This window comes from Pristiophorus japonicus, chromosome 11 (assembly GCF_044704955.1).
Source record: "Pristiophorus japonicus isolate sPriJap1 chromosome 11, sPriJap1.hap1, whole genome shotgun sequence".
Lineage (NCBI taxonomy): Eukaryota > Metazoa > Chordata > Chondrichthyes > Pristiophoridae > Pristiophorus > Pristiophorus japonicus.
In genome coordinates, this window is record NC_091987.1 from 214,030,024 (window position 1) to 214,048,477 (window position 18,454).

Genomic DNA, 18,454 nt, shown 5'->3' on the forward strand with positions numbered 1-18,454 from the left:
CTTGGTGAGAGTTAGGACACGGGGCAGCGAGCACAGGGGGTGATGGGTGAGTGGGACTCGGTGCGAGTTAGGACACGGGGCAGTGAGCACAGCGGGTGATGGGTGAGCAGGACTTGGTGCGAGTTAGGACACGGGGCAGTGAGCACAGGGGGTGATGAGTGAGTGGGACTTGGTGCGAGTTAGGATACGGGGCAGCGAGTACAGGGGGTGATGGGTGAGCGGGACTTGGTGTGAGTTAGGACACGGGGCAGTGAGCACAGGGGGCGATGGGTGAGCGGGACTTGGTGTGAGTTAGGACATGGGGCAGTGAGCACAGGGGGGCGATGGGTGAGCGGGACTTGGTGTGAGTTAGGACATGGGGCAGTGAGCACAGGGGGTGATGGGTGAGCGGGACTTGGTGCGAGTTAGGACACGGGGCAGTGAGCACAGGGGTGATGGGTGAGCGGGACTTGGTGCGAGTTAGGACACGGGGCAGCGAGCACAGGGGGTGATGGGTGAACGGGACTTGGTGCGAGTTAGGACACGGGGCAGTGAGCACAGGGGGTGATGAGTGAGCGGGACTTGGTGCAAGTTGGGATACAGGCAGCAGAGTTTTGGATGAGCTGAAGTTTACGTCGGGTAGAATATGGGAGGCCGGCCAGGAGTGCGTTGGAGTCACGTCTAGCAGTAAGAAAGGCACAGATGAGGGGGTCAGCAGCGGATGGGCTGATGCAAGGGGCGGAGACCCTGGAAGGTGGGAGTAGGTGGTCTTGGTGATGGAGAGGAATATGGGGGTGGGATCTCAGCTCAGGGTAAAATAGAACGGCAAGTTCAAAGGAAAACAGCTGGTTAGATGCCAGAATGGTTCCTAACGGATCGGTTGTGGGGAGGTGAGGGGGAAAAGAGAAAAAGTCGGGGGGAAAGTTACCTTCAGGAGAGCAGAGCTGAAAGTCAAATCCGTTGGGGCCTTTCTGCACATTGCATAGTCGAGGTTTGCCAAACGGGGTCCCGCTGTCTGACTGTACTAGCTTCGCAATATTCATGTTCCTCATCTTCGCATCTTCATAGGCAGCTCCGTCAACAACCAGGAAGGTGATCTTGCTCCCACTCAGCCTGATTTTCTCCACAACCTTCCACCGCGAGGATAAGAAACCCATTATGAACACCATGTTTGTTTTTTTTTTAATTATTCTACTTGGCCCCAAAGGGATTTTCCTTGTGGTCCTAATATGGGCTCCAATTCACCCGGCTGGAAAGGGGGAATGAATTGAGATATGTTGCAGCGCACTGTGGCTCTGGGATGTTGAGTTCATGGAATCACAGAAATTTACAGCACGGAAAAGTGGCCATTCGGCCCATCGTGCCCGTGCCAACCAACAGAGCTATCCAGCCGAATCCCACTTTCCAGAGACTGGGAAAGGTTGGGGGGGGGGGGGGGGGGAGAACCTTCCCACGAAGCTGCACGGCTGCGTAGCGGTCTGGAGATCCCATGCAGGCCGCGCCCTGGCTTTGCAATGCGAGAAACCAAGCCTGCGCCAAGGTTCGAATGGGCCGCGCGGCCACTCAAAGGGATCGCGCCCCCCAAAATAAAATTGTTATGTATAGAAGAACTCCACGAGGCCGAGTACTGTGAGCTAAACTTAGTGCGACCTTAGTCTTCTTTATTACAACTCCAGAGTGCCTAAACAATGTGGCAGCCAACCTTTTATACTGGCCCTGCGCGCGTGTGCAGGTGACCATTAGGACTCCAACAGTTGCGCCCTCTGGTGGTACGTATTACATACATAACAATGAGAGGCAACATTGGGCCAGGGACCGGGGGGGAGCAACAAACAGCCAGCATTCCTGCATATGGTCAGTCTGCGGGGCTCCCAGGGGAAAGTGCACCAACATCAGATGAAGATGGGATCAAATTCATCTTTGTTTCTTTTTGTGGTCGAATAGCCTTTCTGACAGTCACCGTCTAGCTTTGCACATGAAGAATGACTGTCTCAGTTAGGGCACCTATGGATAACACGGGATATGCGGCACAGAAACAGGCCATTCGACCCAACCAGTCCATGCCGGCGTTTATGCTCCACTCGAGCCTCCTCCCGTCTTTCCTCATCTAAATCTATCAGCATAGCCCTCTATTCCCTTCTCCCTCCCTATGTCCAGCCTCCCCTTAAATGCATCGATACTATTTGCCTCAACCAGTCCCTGTGGCAGCGAGTTCCACATTCTCACCACTCTCTGGGTAAAGAAGTTTCTCCTGAATTCCCCATTGGATTTCTTGGTGACTATCTTATATTGATGGCCTCTAGTTATGCTCTTCCCCACAAGTGGAAACACTCTCTCTGTATCCACTCCATCAAAACCTTTCATCATTTTAACGATCTCTATTTGGTTCACCCCTTGGCCTTCTTTTTTCAAGAGAAGGGACCCAGCCTGTTCATCCTTTCCTGATGTGCATACCTTCGCATTTCTGGCATCATCCTTGGAATTGTATCCCAACCTTCAGCAGAGGTAAGGGGGGCGAAAAACTGCCCAATACAGCCAAAGCTGGTCCTACCTTGGAATGTGCAGTGTTGTCCACGTACACACCATTGATCTCCAGCACCCTGTCAGCATCAGACAGCCCAGCGTGCTGAGCACAGCTCCCTGGCTTCACCTGCCGGATGATGTGTCCTTCTCGCCCCTTCTCAGCTCGTAAGTAGAAACCAAAGACATCGGTGTCTTTCTTAGTCAGTACACAGACTCTGGGTTTGAGAGGGATCGGCAATTCTGAAGAGATATATATATATATAAAAATATATATTTAAAAATATGTAAACATACAGCACTGACATGCCTGCTTCACACTTGCACTTGATTCACAGCAGGCAATGAGGATTTTTTTAAAACTGCGGACGCGGGAAATCTGAAGTAAAGAAAGAAAGACTTGCATTTCTGTAGCGTCTTTCACAACCCCAAGATGCTTTCTCTACCTCAGAGCAGTGGAGGCTGGGTCATTGAATATATTTAAGGTGGAGATGGACAGATTTTTGAACGATAAGGGAATCGAGGGTCATGGGGAGCGGGCGGGGAAGTGGAGTTGAGGCCAGGATCAAATCAGCCGTGATCTCATTCAATGGTGGGGCAGGCTCGAGGGGCCAGGTGACTGACTCCTGTTCATATTTCTTCTGTTCTTATGGTTACAGCCAATGGCGTGTAGTTACTGTTGCGCTGTAGGAAACGCAGCAGGCAATTTGTGCATAGCAAGCTCCCACAGACAGCAATGTGACATTGACCAGATCATCTTTTTTAGTGATGTTGATCGTGGGAAAAATATTGGACAGGACACTGGGGTAACTCCCCTGCTCTTTTTTGAAATAGTGCCATGGGATCTTTTACGTCCACCCGAGAGAGCAGATTGGGTCTTGGTTTAACGTCTCATCTGAAAGACGGCACCTCCGACAGTGCGGCGCTCCCTCAGTACTGCCCCTCCGACAGTGCAGCACTTCCTCAGTACTGCCCCTCTGACAGTGCAGCACTCCCTCAGTACTGCCCCTCCGACAGTGCAGCGCTCCCTCAGTACTGCCCCTCCGACAGTGCAGCGCTCCCTCAGTACTGCCCCTCTGACAGTGCAGCACTCCCTCAGTACTGCCCCTCCGACAGTGCGGCGCTCCCTCAGTACTGCCCCTCTGACAGTGCGGCGCTCCCTCAGTACTGCCCCTCTGACAGTGCAGCACTTCCTCAGTACTGCCCCTCTGACAGTGCAGCACTCCCTCAGTACTGCCCCTCCGACAGTGCAGCGCTCCCTCAGTACTGCCCCTCCGACAGTGCAGCGCTCCCTCAGTACTGCCCCTCCGACAGTGCAGCGCTCCCTCAGTACTGCCCCTCTGACAGTGCAGCGCTCCCTCAGTACTGCCCCTCCGACAGTGCAGTACTCCCTCAGTACTGTACTGGAGTGTCAGCCTAGACTTTTGTACTCAACACAGAAAATGTGTTGGCATCTGAATAGGGAAAAGACAGGTTAATGTTTTGGGTGGGAGGCTTCATCCAATCTGGTGACAGGGATATGCTAATGTAGTGGCGATACTGGTGGAATATAATCTAGAGGTATGGGCAATAATCCAGAGAAAAAGACTTCAAACCTCACCATGTTTGACAATTTACACTGCCTTACCTAATGTTTCAATTCAATTTGAAAAGAAAATCTGGAATTAAAAAGCTGGAATTCGGCAACAGTGACCATGAAACTACCAGATTTCTGCCAAAGTGCACTTTCCAACATTATACTCCATCTGACAAATTTTTGCCCACTCGCTTAGCCTGTCTATGTCCTTTTGCAGATTTTTTTGTGTCCTCCTCACAGGGAAGGAAATCTGCCGCCCTTACCTGGTCTGGGCATATATGTGATTCCAGACCCACAGCAACGTGGTTGACTCTTAACTGCCCCCTGAAATGGCCACTCAGTTGTATCAAACAGAACGTGGGTCGGGAAGTTCCACCACCATTTTCCCAGAAGCTCCAGGCATTGGTGATAAATTCCGGCCTTCCCAATAATGACCATATCCCGAGAATGAATAAAAACATTCAGGGTGGATTCTTCACTGGACTGGCCAACCAAGGAGGGGAGGTGAATGTGCAGCAATCTGATAATGACCAAATAATCTGTAGAAATACTATTTTACAATTATTTTTGGAATGTTACTGATTCTCGAAGAAAACAAACTTGCCGAATAACATTCCCAGGACATCCCAAAGTGCTTAGCGACCAATTCATTATTTTAGAAAGAAAGATCTTTTGTGAAGCGCCTTTCGCAACTTCAGGGCGTCCCACAGTACCATCCAGCCAAGGAAGTACTTCTGGAGTGTAGTCACTGTTGTAATGTAGGAAATGCAGCAGCCAATTTGTACACAGCAAGCTCCCACAGACAGCAATGTGATAATGACCAGATAATCTGTTGTTTTTTATTGTAGGATAAATATTGGACAGCACACTGGGGAGAACACCATGCTCTTCTTCAAAATAGTGACATGGGATCTTTTATGTCCCCCCAAGAGGGTAGACGGGGCTTCGGTTAAAAGTCCCATCCGAAAGGCAGCACCTCCGACAGTGCGGCGCTCCCTCAGTACTGCCCCTCTGACAATGCGGTGCTCCCTCAGTACTGCCCCTCCGACAGTGTGGCACTCCCTCAGTACTGCCCCTCCAACAGTGCGGCACTGCCTCAGTACTGTCCCTCCGACATTACAGCACTTCCTCAGTACTGCCCCTCCGACAGTGCGGTGCTCCCTCAGCACTGCCCCTCCGACAGTGCGGCGCTCTCTCAGTACTGCCCCTCCGACAGTACAGCACTTCCTCAGTACTGCCCCTCCGACAGTGCGGCGCTCGCTCCGCACTGTCCCTCCGACACTCCCTCAGTACTGCCCCTCCAACAGTGCAGCACTCCCTCAGCACTGCCCCTCCGACAGTGCAGCACTCCCTCAGTACTGCCCCTCCGACAGTACAGCACTTCCTCAGTACTGCCCCTCCGACAGTGCGACCCTCCCTCAGTACTGCCCCTCCAACAGTGCGGCACTCCCTCAGTATTGCCCCTCTGACAGTGCGGCGCTCCCTCAGCACTGCACTGCGAGTGTGTCAGCCTAGATTTTTGTGCTCAAGTCCCTGGAGTGGGACTTGAACCCACAACCTTCTGACTCAGAGGCGAGAGTGCTGCCTAATGAGCCACGGCTGATACCATGTTTTATGGTGATTGAGTAAGTCAACCCCTATTTTTGTTGAATTTTTTGCGGATGACATTCTGCGTTTCCCTGAAAACCACAAACCAGGTGCCTTGGTTAGTCGTTTTTTTGAGATGTTCCCACTTTTTCTCGGCAATCCTCTGTAGTATTACACCGCATTTACAGCAGGGAACGAGGCCACTCAGCCCAACAGGTCCGTGCCGGTGTTTATGATCCGTCCAGCCTCCTCCCACCCTGCTTCCTCTAAGCCCATTATTCCTGATGTGAATGAACAGGGACAGCACACAGCATGGCTGTGGTTCGCAGCTCACCATGGAAACGTTAAATTTGACCAGGGTCCTACAGAACAGAAATTAGATTTTTCTTTGTTTGATTTCGGATCCAGTAACGTGGCGGCCGCTTCAGTGACAGAAATGATCTCATCACCCAGGACAGCGTCTCATTGCTCTGAGAGTTACTTAGTGCCACGTTCATCTTTAGCATCGGGCAAGGTTAATGTTTAGCTCTTATCTGCCATTTACAGCTCCTCATAAAAGCGTTTTCAATAAAAATACATTAAGTTTAATTTACCGAGGTCGTCACATATGACCAGGGCAGGGTTGTCGATCCCTTCCTTCGGATTAAAAGTAAATATTCTGAAAATAAACAAAACAGAAGATTAAAAAAATATCACTTTTATTCTTTTTGAGTCCCATGGGCCGAAATTCAGGGTCTTGGAGAGAGCGTTGCTGCCTGTTTGCAGCGGCCATTTGGCGGAATCCCGTGGCCGCAAATGGTCGCCGCAACTCAAGGTCAGGTCGGGGATTTTTCAGCCTGGTCCCGATTCTGCTCGATGCTGCTGACTGCCACAAGCGCATCATCGGAACACAACGGGCAGCCCGGCCCGGCAGAAACCCTCCCTGGTGACTCAGTGGCTGAAGAGCTAGAATTACACATTCTCTCCCTTTTAACGGAGGGGAGAGAGCGTGGTGACTCGCACGCGCTGATTTACAGCGACGGAGTCCTGGTCCCGACCCATATTCAGCCCCTCAGCCCGTCTTTCAGTCGATGGCTCGCCCCCCCCCCCACTATGACTCATTTCCTCTGGGGCTTTGAAAAAATGTCAAAGTCCTGTAAAATCTCCCGTGTGGTAAGTACAGAGAAAATATCATTGGTGTGCCAGCTGAATTTCGGCCCCATATAGTCTTACGGCACAGAAGGAGGCCATTCGGCCCATCATGCCTGTGCCAGCTCTTTCAAAGAGTGATCCATTTAGTCCCACTCCCCCGCTCTTTCCCCACAGCCCTGGACATTTGTCCTTTTCAAGTATTTAATCCAATTCCCGTTTGAAAGTTACGATTGAATCTGCTCCCACCGCCCTTTCGGGCAGCGCGTTCCCGATCACAACAACTCGCTGCGTGAAGGCAAAATTCCTCCTCTCCTCACTGGCTCTGTAGCCGCTTACCTTCAACTATTTTTGGTAGCACAATAATCAAGTGCCCCCTGATTAAAGGGGGGGGGGGGGGGGCACTAAACCGACACATTAAACAAATTAAACTTTTGACCGTAAACTTAAATCAAATTAAAATTTGGTTGCCAGGGGTGATGATGCACTCCAGTCCCTCCGGCCCCCACCTCTCGCGGAAGGCCGCGAGCGTACCGGTGGACACTGCGTGCTCCATCTCCCAGGGACAACCAGGCTCGGATGTAACCGCGGAAGAGAGGCAGGCAGTCGGGCTGAACGACCCCCTTGACTGCCCGCTGCCTGGACTGGTTGATGGCGCCCTTGGCTGTGCCCAGTTACCTTCAATCTGTGACCTCTGGTGAACAGGCCTTTCCAGTGGAAACAGCTTCTCCTTATTAACTCTATCAAAACTTCTCATAATTTTGGCCTCCTTGATTCAGTAAGAGATGAACGAGAAATATAAGTAACAATTGAGTTACCCCCAGATTAATGTATACCAGAGGCTGAAAACAGGCAGTAATCTGAGGGGTTAATACAACATAAGGAACGTATTTATGTTTTTAATAAGAGAGTTGCTTTGGATTCAATTGGCTCGGAGCTGGGCACTGGCTGGAGTGGGACTAATGGTCTCAGGGTACACTGTGGTAACCCAATGTAACATCAAGTCCATTATCTAACCCACTGTTCCAACAATCCCCACAGACCCCTTGAGCTGCATTGGGAGCCCCATGTTGTCCCCACAGCTCGGTAGTTCCATTTGAACGAGGTCGGAGGCTAAGAATGGGTCTCTCCCCTGGATTTGTGCGCCACGAATTTAAAATCGACCCCATCGATTTTTAACATCTGTCTTATCGCCAACGGATACACCACTATCAGTTTGAATTACCGGCTTTCTGTGTTTTTGTGCAGTTGGCCGAGAGGATAATGTAATTACACAATCAATTTACATTCAACTGAGTAAATAGCTCATGATAGTCAATTAGATCGGGGCTGGCTCGGGTTCAGTTGTGTGTGCTTAGGATCGGAGCCACGGAGAGTCATTGCTGCGTCTACTGTGAGCACGTTGTACAAAATCGTGGTTTGTAAGAAATAGTCTTCTCCGAGTACCCGAACTCAGCAGTCTGCCCAAGTTGATGACACTGAAGGAGTCCAATCACATTGTACAGAGAGCGGAGTCACAGGAGCATAACACAGAAGCAGGCCTTGATGAGAGGTTGAGCAAGGCACCTTGAGATAAACAAACCTGTCCAAAACAAGGCACAATCTCATGGGAAGGGGAGGGTTTTTCACCTAAGAGCTGAGACAAGGAACTCGACATTTCATTGGGTTAATTGGTCCTGTTTTTCAGGGCAGACGGTGGAGCGAAGAACTGTTCTTGTTACCAGCCGTCTGTCTGATTGGGACTAGTACCATCTACTTGTCATGGGTCGTACATCTACTATGTCTACCCTGATTGTGTGTTTGTGTTTGACTATACAGGTATTTGTACTACCGCTCCCTTAAAAAAATGCCTTGCAATTCCTAAGACCCTTTGGGTAATCTGTGTGTGACCTGTGATTCAAATCTTACAATGTGGAATTGTTAATGCAGCTCAGTCAAGGTCTCGGTGTTGGGTCAGAGAACTACACAAGCCAAGAAATCAGTCAATCATTGCTACCGAGAGGGCAGTGGGTAATGCTCACTGAGTAAACCAACAGCAACTTGCATTTATATAGCGCCTTTAATGCAGTAAACCGTTCCAAGGCGCTTCACAAGAGCGATCATCAAACAAAATTTGACACCGAGCCACATAAGGAGATATTAGGACAGGTGACTAAAGAGGCAAGTTTTAAGGAGCGTCTTCAAGTCGGAGAGAGAGGCGGAGAGGTTTAGGGAGGGAATTCCAGAGCTTAGGGCCCAGTCAGCTGAAGGCACGGCCGCCAATAGTGGAGCGCTCCAAATCAGGATGCTCAAGAGGCCAGAATTGGAGGAGCGCAGAGATCTCAGAGGGTTGGAAGACCAAGGGAAGGTGAGGCCATGGAGAGATTTGTAAACATGGATGAGAATTTTAAAATCGAAGCGATGCCGGACCGGGAGACAATGTAGGTCAGCGAGCACAGGGGGTGATGGGTGAACGGGACTTGGTGCGAGTTAGGATATGGTACAGTAGAGTTTTGGATCACCTCATGTTTACGGAGGGTGGAAGGTGGGAGGCCGGCCAGGAGAGTGATGGAACAGTGGCATCTAGAGATATGAGAGACACGGATGAGGGCTTCAGGCGCGGATGAGCTGAGGCGTGAGGGTGCTGTCCCCTGCGGCCTGGCCATTTTGCAGACATGTGCCTGGACAGTGAGTGCTGGCAGTCTATTATATCGTGGGAACATGGCAGCCACACCCGGTCCTGTCCTTGCCTGATGTGCGTGCACATCTGTAAATGCAAGAGTGAGCCGGATACACATTGCCCCCCCCAAAAAATCATGCCTGAGGGACAGAAGCGACAGATTATAGATGGGATTGTTTCAACTTCAGGAGCAACAAGATCATTGGTCCTTACTGATAAGAACATGAGAACGTTAGAATTAGGAGCAGGTGTCGTTCATTCGGCCCCTCGAGCCTGCACCGCCATTCAATAAGATCATGGCTGATCATTCCCTCAGTACCCCTTTCCTGCTTTCTCTCCATACCACTTGATCCCTTTAGCCGTAAGGGTCACATCTAACTCCCTTTTGAATATATCCAATGAACTGGCCTCAACAACTCTCTGCGGTAGGGAATTCCACAGGTTAACAACTCTCTGAGTGAAGAAGTTTCTCCTCATCTCAGTCCTAAATGGCCTACCCCTTATCCTAAGACAATGTCCTCTGGTTCTGGACTTCCCCAACATCGGGAACATTCTTCCTTCATCTAACCTGTCCAGTCCCGTCAGAATTTTATATGTTTCTATGCGATCCCCTCTCATCCTTCTAAATCCCAATGAGTATAAGCCTAGCCGATCCAGTCTCTCCTCATTCGTCAGTCCAGCCATTCCGGGAATCAGTCTGGTGACCCTTCGCTACACTCCCTCAATAGCAAGAACGTCCTGCCTCAGATTAGGAGACCAAAACTGAACACAATATTCCAGGTGAGGCCTCACCAAGGCCCTATACAACTGCAGTAAGACCTCCCTGCTCCTATACTCAAATTCCCTAGCTATGAAGGCCAACATACCATTTGCCTTCTTCACCGCCTGCTGTACCTGCATGCCCACTTTCAATGACTGATGAACCATGACACCCAGGTCTCGTTGCGCCTCCCCTTTTCCCAATCTGCCGCCATTCAGATAATATACTGCCTTCATGTTTTTGCCACCAAAGTGGATAACCTCACACTTATCCACATTATACTGCATCTGCCATGCATTTGCCCACTCACCTAACCTGCAGCCTCTTAGCACCTTCCTCACAGCTCACACCGCCAAATTCGGCCCCTCGAGCCTGCTCCGCCATTCAATGAGTTCATGGCAGATCTTTAACCTCAACTCCACTTTCCTGCACTGTCCCCATATCCCTTCATTCTCCTCCAGTCCAAAATCTATCGATCTCAGCCTTGAGTATACCCAACGACTCAGCATCCACAGCCCTCTGGGCTGGAGATTTCCAAAGATTCACAACTCTCTGAGTGAATACATTTCTGCTCATCTCAGTCCCAAATGGCTGACCACTTATCCTGAGATTGTGACCCCTGGTTCTAGACTCCCCAGCCAGGGGGAAATAACCTCTCAGCATCTACCCAGGTGTAATATATGCATCTGTGAGTACGGTCACAGGTTTGTGGGGCTGTTGAGTTGGGAGCGGCTTAGCCAGTCATGTGATGTTCACAAGACTCAATAAAACCCCAGCCAGTTGGGTTCGGGGGATCCACACTGGGGCAGGTGGTTGTGAGCTTGGTGGATGAACTGGTAATATGTAGTGTGATTGTTAAACCTTTGCTAATAAACCAACTAGTTCTTAATAGCAATGAGTTGTTATGAATTCTTAAGCAAAGAACTCATGAAGCAAATACATTACACCATCAAGCCCTCTAAGAATTTTATACATTTCAGTGAGATCACCTCATTCTTCCAAACTCCGGAGAATATAGCGATCTTTCTGGCTCCCATGCTCCCCGAGAGTCGACTGACCTTTGGCCCCCAAACTGCCGGCAAGTCATCGACTCGAACTTCGGCGCTGTGATGCCACGGTGTCCTGAGTTTGGAACCTTTGACACAACGCTCCCAACCTCTTCCATCTCTCCCTTATTGGAATAATAATTGAAGATAAATCCATACTTACGGGGATAATGCTGTTGTGTCCTCGATTCCTGGAAAGAAGAAGAAAAAACATTTAAGAGTTGCAGCACCTTTCCTACAAAGGACATTTCTTTAAGACGCAATTTCTTTTTTGCGGAACAGGCTCGAGGGGCTGAACGGCCTACTCCTGTTCCTGCTTTGCTGGGACGCCCTCAGGAATACCGCTATCAGCGGACACCATCCTGTAAAGTCCTGTCCCCTCAGTACAGATTCACACGAGGCATGTAGTGAAGTCAAGGTCACTCTGGACCTGCACCTTTATTTCACAGCTCTGGAATGCTGCACTTGCCTGAGACCTGTCCTTATATACCTGTCTCTTGCAAGTGCACCCCTGGTGGTAAGGTATGCTGGTGGTTACAGGTCATATCTTATTACAGTCATGTATAGCATGTTATATATAATAATGTAAGATACATGACACATCCCAGTCCAACCATTGAAGCACACGATGAATAGAAGCGGTCTGCAGAAAATCCCCACTTCCAACCGCCCTGAGAAATTGCCCTGAACCCCTGCACTCTAAGAGGAGGCGATTTTAATCCTCCCCACCTGGTGTAAACCGCTTAGGCGAGCAGTTTAAAAAAAAATTATTCACTCACGGGATGTGGGCGCCCCTGGCAAGGTTGGCATTTATTGCCCATTCCTAATCGCCCTCGAGAAGGTGATGGTGAGCTGCTTTCTTGAACCGCTGTAGTTTGGTACAACTGATTGGCTCGCTGGGCCATTTCAGGGGGCAGTTAAGAGTCAACCACATTGCTGTGGGTCTGGAGTCACATATAGGCCAGACCGGGTAAGGACGGCAGATTTCCTTCCCTAAAGGGGCATTAATGAACCAGATGGGTTTTTACGACAATCCGGTAGTTTCATGGTCACCATTACTGACACTAGCGTTTTATTTCATTCCAGATTTATTTAATTAACTGAATCTAAATCCCCAGATTTGAAGGCCTGTCTCCATGATCAGTAGTCCAGGCCCCTGGATTAGTCGCCCAGTGACATAACCGCTATACGACCGTGTCCGTTAAAATCGCCCACGTTATATACCTGCCATAGAGCCGACTGGTCTTTGAATTTCACCTGAACAGGCAGCAAGGCCAAAGGTGGAGGTTCTTCTTAAACATACGCATATCGGGGACAACAACAAACTGCATTTATATAGCGCCTTTAACGTAGTAAAAACATCCCAAGACGCTTCACAGGAGCATCATCAGACAAAAGTTGACACTGCGCCACACAGGGAGATATTAGGACAGGTGACCAAAAGCCTGGTCAAAGAGGTAGACTTTAAGGAGCATTTTAAAGTAGGAGAGAGAGGCGGAGAGATTTCGGGAGGGAATTCCAGAGCTTGGGGCCCGGGCAGCTGAAGGCACGGCCCGACCGACAGTGGAGCGATGAAAATTGGGGATACTCAAGAGGTCAGAATTGGAGAAGCGCAGAGATATTGGGGGGTTGGAGGAGGGTAGAGATCTTGGGGGGGGGGGGGGAGGTATTTAAGAGGAGGCTAGAGCGGGAAGTTGCAGTGAGGTCCCCGCTCGCAGCTGATCAGGGCCCGGAGAGGCCCAAACAGGAAAGTTGCAAAAATATATTTATTACTTTGCCCGTGATCCTGCTACTCCAGGCCTCCATGGGTGGGATTGGGGGGTTATGGAGAGAGGGTGGGGTTGGGGTTGGGGGTTATGGAGAGAGGGTGGGGTTGGGGGTGGGGGTTATGGAGAGAGGGTGGGGTTGGGGTGGGGGGCTATGGAGAGAGGGTGGGGTTGGGGGTTATGGAGAGAGGGTGGGGTTGGGGTTGGGGGTTATTGAGAGAGGGTGGGGTTGGGGTTGGGGGGTTATGGAGAGAGGGTGGGGTTGGGGTTGGGGGCTATGGAGAGGGGGTGGGGTTGGGGGTTATGGAGAGAGGGTGGGGTTGGGGTTGGGGGTTATGGAGAGAGGGTGGGGTTGGGGGTGGGGGCTATGGAGAGAGGGTGGGGTTCGGGGTTATGAAGAGAGGGTGGGGTTGGGGGTGGGGGCTATGGAGAGAGGGTGGGGTTCGGGGTTATGGAGAGAGGGTGGGGTTGGGGGTGGGGGCTATGGAGAGAGGGTGGGGTTGGGGTTGGGGGTTATGGAGAGAGGGTGGGGTTCGGGGTTATGGAGAGAGGGTGGGGTTGGGGTTGGGGGCTATGGAGAGAGGGTGGGGTTGGGGTTGGGGGCTATGGAGAGAGGGTGGATACCGTTGATCTATTAAATAAGAAGCTGTTGAACCTGATCGCATTTTCTTCTTGTCGAACTTGTGAAATGTCTCTGGCCTGTGCAGTGGCTGCCCCAAGCCCCGCTGGTTGCTGAAGGCTACGCTGCAATTCACCAGCCTGAATGAGCTGGAAATGAATTGTGGTCCTGACCTGGTATAAGGTACAAAAGGTCCTCTGTACTCATAAAATAACCATCCGGATAATCACGCTGCTCTCCTGAAATTTACATACACTAACCCAGCAGCAATAAAGATGCAGAGTATGTGTGTGTGTGTGTGTGTGTGTGTATACGTTGTGTCAAGCGTCTTGCATGGAAACTAATTCAAAAGCCCCCGGATCCAAAGCGAGTGGGAGGAGGTCCCGCCTGATTTGCCCAGTGTTCCGGTCAGACCACTCCTTGAATAGGGCTCACGAGGTCAGGAGGTCACGAGGGAGGTGTTGAAGTCTGTGGGAGGTGTAAGGTAGAGTACAGCTCTGATCCCGAGCATCAGACAATGTAGTTATGGCGAAAGGCTGGAGAAACTTCTGAAATAACCTGCATTTATATCGCGCCTTTCTCAATCGCAGGATGTTCCAAAGTAGTGTCAGCCGTGGCTCAGTGGGCAGCACTCTCACCTCTGAGTCAGAAGGTTGTGGGTTCAAGTCCCACTCCAGGGACTTGAGCACAAAAATCTAGGCTGATACTCCTAGAGTACTGAGGGAGGGCCGCACTGTCGGAGGGGCAGTACTGAAGGAGCGCCGCACTGTCGGAGGGGCAGTACTGAGGGAGCGCCGCAGTGTTGGAGAGGCAGTACTGAGGGAGTGCTGCACTGTCGGAGGGGCAGTACTGAGGGAGCGCCGCACTGTCGGAGGGGCAGTACTGAGGGAGTGCTGCACTGTCGGAGGGGCAGTACTGAGGGAGCGCCGCACTGTCGGAGGGGCAGTACTGAGGGAGTGCTGCACTGTCGGAGGGGCAGTACTGAGGGAACGCCGCACTGTCGGAGAGGCAGTACTGAGGGAGCGCCGCACTGTCGGAGGGGCAGTACTGAGGGAGTGCTGCACTGTCGGAGGGGCAGTACTGAGGGAGTGCTGCACTGTCGGAGGTGCAGTACTGAGGGAGTGCTGCACTGTCGGAGGGGCAGTACTGAGGGAGTGTCGGAGGGCAGTACTGAGGGAGCGCCGCACTGTCGGAGGGGCAGTACTGAGGGAGTGCTGCACTGTCGGAGGTGCCGTCTTTTGGATGAGATGTTAAACCGAAGTCCCCTCTGCTCTCTCAGGTGAACGCAAAAGATCCCATGGTACTATTTCGAAGAAGAGCAGGGGAGTTATCCCCGGTGTACCAGCCAATATTTATCCCTCAATCAACATAACAAAAACAGATTATCTGGTCATTATCACGTTGCTGTTTATGGGAGCTTGCTGTGCACAAATTGGCTGCTGCGTTTCCCACATTACAACAGTGACTACACTCCAACAGTACTTCATTGGCTGTAAAGTGCTTTGAAAGGGCCGTGAAAGGCGCTATATAAATGCAAGTCCTCTTTCTTTCTTTCACTTTACAGCCAGCGTTTAAAGGGCTGAGGAAGGAATGTTGGAGAACTCTCCTGCTCTTCTTCGAAAGTGAGTGTCAGCCTGGTTTACGGGCTCAAGTAAGTCTCTGGAGTGAGGCTTGAACCCACAACTTCTGTCTCAGAGATGAGATCCCCCATCTCTCCCTGTACAGAAGGTCTGAGCATTGGAGCTGGAAAAAAGAGGTGTGTTTGTCTCAGGAAGTGTCATATTTGACCCTGAAATGAGCTTTCGATTATATATCCACAGCATAACTAAGACCCGCCTATTTCCACCTCCGTAACATCGCCCGTCTCCGCCCCTGCCTCAGCTCATCTGCTGCTGAAACCCTCATCCATGCCTTTATCACCTCTAGACTTGACTATTGCAACGCACTCATGGGCTGGCCTCCCACATTCTACACTACGTAAACTTGAGGTGATCTAAATCTCGGCCCGTGTCCTAACTCGCACCAAGTCCCGCTCACCCATCGCCCCCTGTGCTCGCTGACCTACATTGGCTTCCAGTTAAGCAACGCCTCGATTTCAAAATTCTCTTCCTTGTTTACAAATCCCTCCATGGCCCTCGCCCCTCCCTATCTCTGTAATGTCCTCCAGCACCCCCTCCCCCACGAGATATCTGCGCTGCTCCAATTCTGCCCTCTTGAGCATCCCTGATTATAACCGCTCCACCATCGGTGGCCGTGCCTTCAGCTGCCTGGGCCCCAAACTCTGGAACTCCCTCCCTAAACCTCTCCGCCTCTCTACCTCTCTTTCCTCCTTTAAGACGCTCCTTTAAACCTACCTCGGTGAACAAGCTTTTGGTCACCTGCCCTAATTTCTCCTTATGCGGCTCAGGGTCAAATGTTTTGTCTCATAATACTCCCGTGAAGTGCCTTGGGATGCTTCACTACGTTAAAGGCGCTATATAATATACAAGTTGTTGTTGTTGTTGATACCAAAGCTGTGAATTTCCAGTATGTCTGATACCATGTCACAGGCATAGGCCCACCTGAGAGATTACACATAGACAGATCAAATTATTGCAGAGGTAATAATTACCTGTCGTATGATTTTCGCCTATTGTCACACCTGACTGTACCTCTCGGTTCCCAGTCAAACGTACATTTAACAAAGAAGAATAAAGCAAAGGTGCTATTCCAAGGTCGAGTGCGAGGTTCACTCTCACTGCAGAGTAGCAGGAACTGAACTGAACCCCACACACAACGGAAATCCCAGCCGGGGTAACCACACTCACACCTTTGTGTGTGATGCAGAGCGGTTTTGGACGTAAGTCAGCGCAAAATAGCTCAAGCTTTCTGATCACACGAAAGACAAGAGAGGCGAGAGTCTTCACAGGACATGTGAAATAAAGACTTACATTTAGATAGCGCCTTTCATGATCACCAGTCGGCTCAAAGCCCTTTACAGCCAATGAAGTACTATTGGAGTGTAGTCACTGTTGCAATGTGGGAAACGCGGTAGCCAATTTGTGCACAGCAAGCTCCCACAAACAGCAATGTGATAATGACCCAGATAATCTGTTTTTGTTATGTTGGTTGAGGGATAAATATTGGCCCCAGGTCACCGGGGAGAACTCCCCTGCTCTTCTTTGAAGTAGTGCCCTGGGATCTTTTATGTCCTCCTAAGAGGGCAGACGGGGCTCGGTTTAACGTCTCATCTGAAAGACAGTGTGGCGCTCCCTCAGCACTGCCCCTCCGACAGTGCGGCACTCCCTCAGTACTGCCCCTCTGACAGTGCAGCACTCCCTCAGTACTGCCCCTCCAACAGTGCAGTGCTCCCTCAGTACTGCCCCTCCGACAGTGCAGTGCTCCCTCAGTACTGCCCCTCCGACAGTGCGGCGCTCCCTCAGTACTGCCCCTCCGACAGTGCAGTGCTCCCTCAGTACTGCCCCTCCGACAGTGCAGTGCTCCCTCAGTACTACCCCTCCAACAGTGCAGTGCTCCCTCAGTACTGCCCCTCCGACAGTGCAGTGCTCCCTCAGTACTGCCCCTCCAACAGTGCGGTGCTCCCTCACTACTGCCCCTCCGACAGTACACCACTCCCTCAGTACTGCCCCTCCGACAGTGCAGCGCTCCCTCAGTACTGCCCCTCTGACAGTGCGGCGCTCCCTCAGTACTGCCCCTCTGACAGTGCAGCGCTCCCTCAGTACTGCCCCTCCGACAGTGCGGCGCTCCCATAGCACTGCACTGGAGTGTCAGCTTAGATTTATCTGCTCAAGTCCCTGGAATGGGATTTGAACCCACAACCTTCTGACTCCATTGGAAACTAGTGGACTGTGGGAACATTTAAAAATTGAATGTCGTTCTATGTTGGGAGCAGGCCTCCAATCACACTCACTCGACACTGAGAGTAAAATTGAGTTTTCATTCCGTGTGGGCTGTATCATCATCATCATCAGAGGCAGTCCCTCGAAATGAGGATGACTTGCTTCCACGCCAAAGAAAAGGATGTTCACAGGTGTTTCGAATGAAGAACCCGAACTACATCCTGAAGGGTGGAAGATGCCTGTGGGTGGATTTTTTTAACGTGGGGTGGCCGTTGCACACCAGCCACCACACGGGGCTTGACAGAGCTAGGTCTCGGTCCAGTGGCAAGGGTTAACCAGGACGACTGGAGACCAGCTCTGCTGCACGGGCCGAGTGCGCACGTATATCGCAGTGTGGGGTGGGCCCGTGCTGCCCCTGGCCCTGAACTCACACCTCCCCTGAACCCCGATCACATCCCTCCACAGTCTCTCGCTGCTCCTGCTGTACCTGCCCACGCTCCAATCACCGACCTGGATCTTGCTGATGCGCCTCTTTGCTGCCCTCCTGCATCAGCTCGCGCTGTACCTTGGAGTGGCATGCCTCCACGCTACTTCTTTTATGGCCCCTCACACCTTCCCTTCCTCTCACAGTCACACACCCTCCCTCCCACACACACACACACACACACCCTCCCTCCCACTCACACACACTCAGGACCTGCACCTGACATTACTGTGTATAACTGTATCTTACCATGCTATTCATGACTGTAACTGGATATGACCTGTAACAATAAGCATACCTTACCACCAGGGGTGCACTTGCAGGAGACACTCCATACCTGTCCCACTGTGGTATATAAAGGGAGATCTCAGGCAAGTGCAGCACTGGAGAGCTGGAATTAAAGGTGCAGGTCCTGAGTGACCTTGACTTCAGCATGTGTCTTGTGTAAGACTGTACATTAGAGTCAGGACTTAACAGTGGTGACAAGGATG

The 18,454-nt window shown here is 51.1% G+C and overlaps 1 protein-coding gene across 2 annotated transcripts in view; it reads right to left on the bottom strand.

Moving 5' to 3' along the window:
• The window catches only part of LOC139275937 (Na(+)/H(+) exchange regulatory cofactor NHE-RF3-like), an 84,071-nt gene that overhangs the window by 23,276 nt on the left and 42,341 nt on the right, over positions 1–18,454 (bottom strand). For both annotated transcript variants that reach the window (XM_070893166.1, XM_070893165.1), the window contains exons 3-6: positions 11,419–11,446; positions 6,256–6,320; positions 2,531–2,742; positions 908–1,109 (exon numbers count right to left, since the gene is read on the bottom strand). In XM_070893166.1, the coding sequence (XP_070749267.1) occupies positions 908–1,109; positions 2,531–2,742; positions 6,256–6,320; positions 11,419–11,446 (507 nt within the window). The remainder of the gene's footprint in view (positions 1–907; positions 1,110–2,530; positions 2,743–6,255; positions 6,321–11,418; positions 11,447–18,454) is intronic.